This window comes from Penaeus monodon, chromosome 20, assembly GCF_015228065.2.
Source record: "Penaeus monodon isolate SGIC_2016 chromosome 20, NSTDA_Pmon_1, whole genome shotgun sequence".
Lineage (NCBI taxonomy): Eukaryota > Metazoa > Arthropoda > Malacostraca > Decapoda > Penaeidae > Penaeus > Penaeus monodon.
In genome coordinates, this window is record NC_051405.1 from 7546319 (window position 1) to 7549626 (window position 3308).

Consider the following 3308-nt stretch of genomic DNA (forward strand, 5'->3'; position numbering starts at 1 on the left):
CAAGTATTGCATACAGAAAGATGACGGAGGAGGGAAGTGGGTGCCCCGTCTTTGTACTTTGAAATTTCCCAAATGATATGAAATGGCTTCCTGGCAGAGGAAGTTAGACATCAGAAGCTAGTATCTTTTAGAATGAAATAAGTCACTTCATATTGAGTAGGACAGTGATTTTTAGAACCCTCCCCCCCCTTAAAAAAAAACCCTTTAAAACCTATTTTTCGACGCACTTTGTGTGTGACTTAAATTTCAGGATTTTTTTCCTTTTTTTTCCTTTTTAAAATCGGAAAATTTTAACAACAAATAAAGTTCTTTTTCTCTGACTTTGCAGAGCAAGTTCTGGGCTATGGAGAGAGCTGCCACCTTTGTGTCAAGTGCATTCAGCAACAGAACCCAGTGCTAAAAAACTAGTCTACTCACAAGTACCATTCAGTAAAAGCCAAGTAAGCATATTTATCTAAATGGTTAAATATTAATAGAGAGGTAGGTAGATAGTTGCCAACATTTGTTAGTCCAAGTAGAGTGACAAAACTGAAGATAATTATTTGTTATCCTGAAATATTAAGCTGGACAAAGAGTTCCAAACAAACAAACCCTTTCTGCTTCCCCCTATAGATTCCAATGAGTTCTTGGTGGCGTTTCACCTTAAGAGAACGGATTAAACTCCTGGAACTCTTGGCTGACCCTCCGCCACCAAGTCCAACGGCTGATCACATTCCTCCACCCCCAACTCAGGCTCAGAAGGAAAGAAAAATCCCCCAGTACCAACAGTATGATATGGTTCTTTCTGTCTTGTGGGAAAGGGGTTTACTCCAAATATTTAATTTTTGTGGGGAAAATATGACGTGTTTTATTATAAATATAATATATATTTATTATTATAAATATAATTATAATATTTATATATATATATAAAAATAAATATATATTATATTTTTATATTATTATATTTTATAAAATATATATTATTATATAATATATATATAATTTTTATATTTTTAAAATTTTATATATTATATATAAAAATATAATATAATATTTTTATATATTTTTTTTAATAAAATATATATTTATATATTTTATATATATATTTTTTATATATTTATATATTTATTTTTATTTTATATATATATATATTTTTTATTTTTTATATTTTTAATATATTATTTATATATTATATATAAATATATATCTTTTTTATTTTTTTTTATATTATATATATATAAAATTTAATATAAAATAAAAAAATTTATTATTTATATATTTATATTTTTTTATTTTATATATAAAATTTTTCTTTTTAATTTTATTTTATATATATTTTTCATATTTAATTAATAATTTATATTTATTATTTCTTTTTTTCTAATAATTATTTTTTATATTTTTATAAATATTTTTTATCTCTTTTTTATATATATTATATTTTATATTAATCTATTATATATTTTATATATATATATAATATATATCTAAAATTTTATATTTTTTATATTTATATATAAAAATTTTTTTATATATTATTTTTATATATTTATATATTATAATAAATATAAAAATTTTACCTTTTTAATTATATATATTTATATTTTTATATTTAAATATATTTATATATAATTATATATATACTCTTTTTTTTTCAAAAAATTTATTATTATATTTTCTTTCCCCTATAAAATATATAACCCTTTTTTATCTCTTATATAAAAAATATTATATATATATATATTATATCTTAAAAATTATATTTAAAATTAAAATTTATAATATTATATTAAATTTTTCATAATATCCTTTATATATAATTCAATATCTCTTTTTAAAAATTCTTTTATTTATCCTATCCCTTTTATAAAAATATCTTCTACCTTTTTTATATTTTTTTTTTTATTTATAAATATTTTTTTTTATATAATTTATTTAAATTTTATATTTTATTATTTTCTCTTATTCATCTATCTCTTTATTATTTTTTTTTCTTAAATTTTTTATTATTTTATATTTTATCCTTTCTTATTCCTTTACCCAATAATTATTTCTTTTAACATTTATTTTCCCCTTTTTTTATTTCTCTCTCTCTCCTCTTATCTCACTCTTTTTTTTTTTTCTTTTAAAAAAATTTTTCTCTATATACTTTCTTTTTATTCTTTTTTTATTTTAATCTTCCTTTTATTTTAATTTTCTCTTCCTCCTTTTCTTCTTTTTCTTATAAATTATATATATTTATTATTTTTTTTTTTATATATTATTTTTTTTTTTTCCCCCTTCTTTCTTCTTTTAAATTTTTTTCTTCTTATTTCTTTTATTTTCTTTTTTTTTTATTATTTCTTTTTTCTTTATTTCTCTTTTTTTCTTTTTTTCCTTTTCTTTCTTTCTTTTTTTTATTTTCCCCCCTTTCCCCTTCTTTTTATTTTTTTTTATTTCTTCTTATCTCTATTCTTTTATATTTTTTCTTTTTTCTTTATTTATCCTTTTTCCTATTATTTTATTTCTCTTTCTTTTTTTTTATTTTTTTTCTATATTTCTTCTTTTATTTTTCTTTTTTTCCTTTTTTCCCTTTTTTTTTCTTTCTTTATATTTTTTTTTCTTCTATTCTATTCTTTATTATATTTTTTTCTATTATTTATTTTTTATTTTTTTATATTCTTAAAATTTTTTTCTACTTTTTTTTTCCTTTTTCCTTTTTTACCCCCCCTTTTTTTTTTTTTTTTTTTTTTTTTTTTTTTTTTTTTTTTTTTTTTTAAATTATTTTTTTTATTTTTTTATTTTTTTATTTTTTTTTAATTCTTTTTATTTATTATTTTTTTTTTTTTTATTATTTTTTTTTTTTTTTTTTTTATTTTTTTTTTTTCTATGTTTATTTATATTTTTTTTTTATTTCTTTTTTTTTATATATTAATATCTATCTTAAATATATATTTATTATATATAATTCTATATATATTTATAATTTTATATATAGTTATATCTCTTATTCTATATTATATATATATCTTATGATATATATATACTCTTATATATATTATATTACTATATATCTATATATATTCTTATTATTATATATATATTATATATATATATCATTTTTCTATTTTTATATTTTTTATATATATTATTATATATTTATATGGTATTAGATATATTATATTCTATAGATATATATATTTTTTTATATATTATATATTTATTGATTTTTAATATATTATATATTTATTATTATATTTTATATAATTTTATTTTATTATTTTATATATTTATTATATTTTTTTTATATATATTTATTCTTATTATTTATTATTTTATTATTATTT

The 3308-nt window shown here is 15.9% G+C and overlaps 1 protein-coding gene across 2 annotated transcripts in view; it reads left to right on the forward strand.

The window, feature by feature from the left end:
- Positions 1–777, forward strand: part of LOC119585607 (trafficking protein particle complex subunit 8-like) — a 22010-nt gene extending 21233 nt beyond the window's left edge. For both annotated transcript variants that reach the window (XM_037934273.1, XM_037934274.1), the window contains 2 exons: positions 329–440; positions 613–777. In XM_037934273.1, the coding sequence (XP_037790201.1) occupies positions 329–408 (80 nt within the window). In that variant the 3' untranslated portion in view covers positions 409–440; positions 613–777. The remainder of the gene's footprint in view (positions 1–328; positions 441–612) is intronic.
- The last annotated feature ends 2531 nt before the right edge of the window (positions 778–3308 follow it).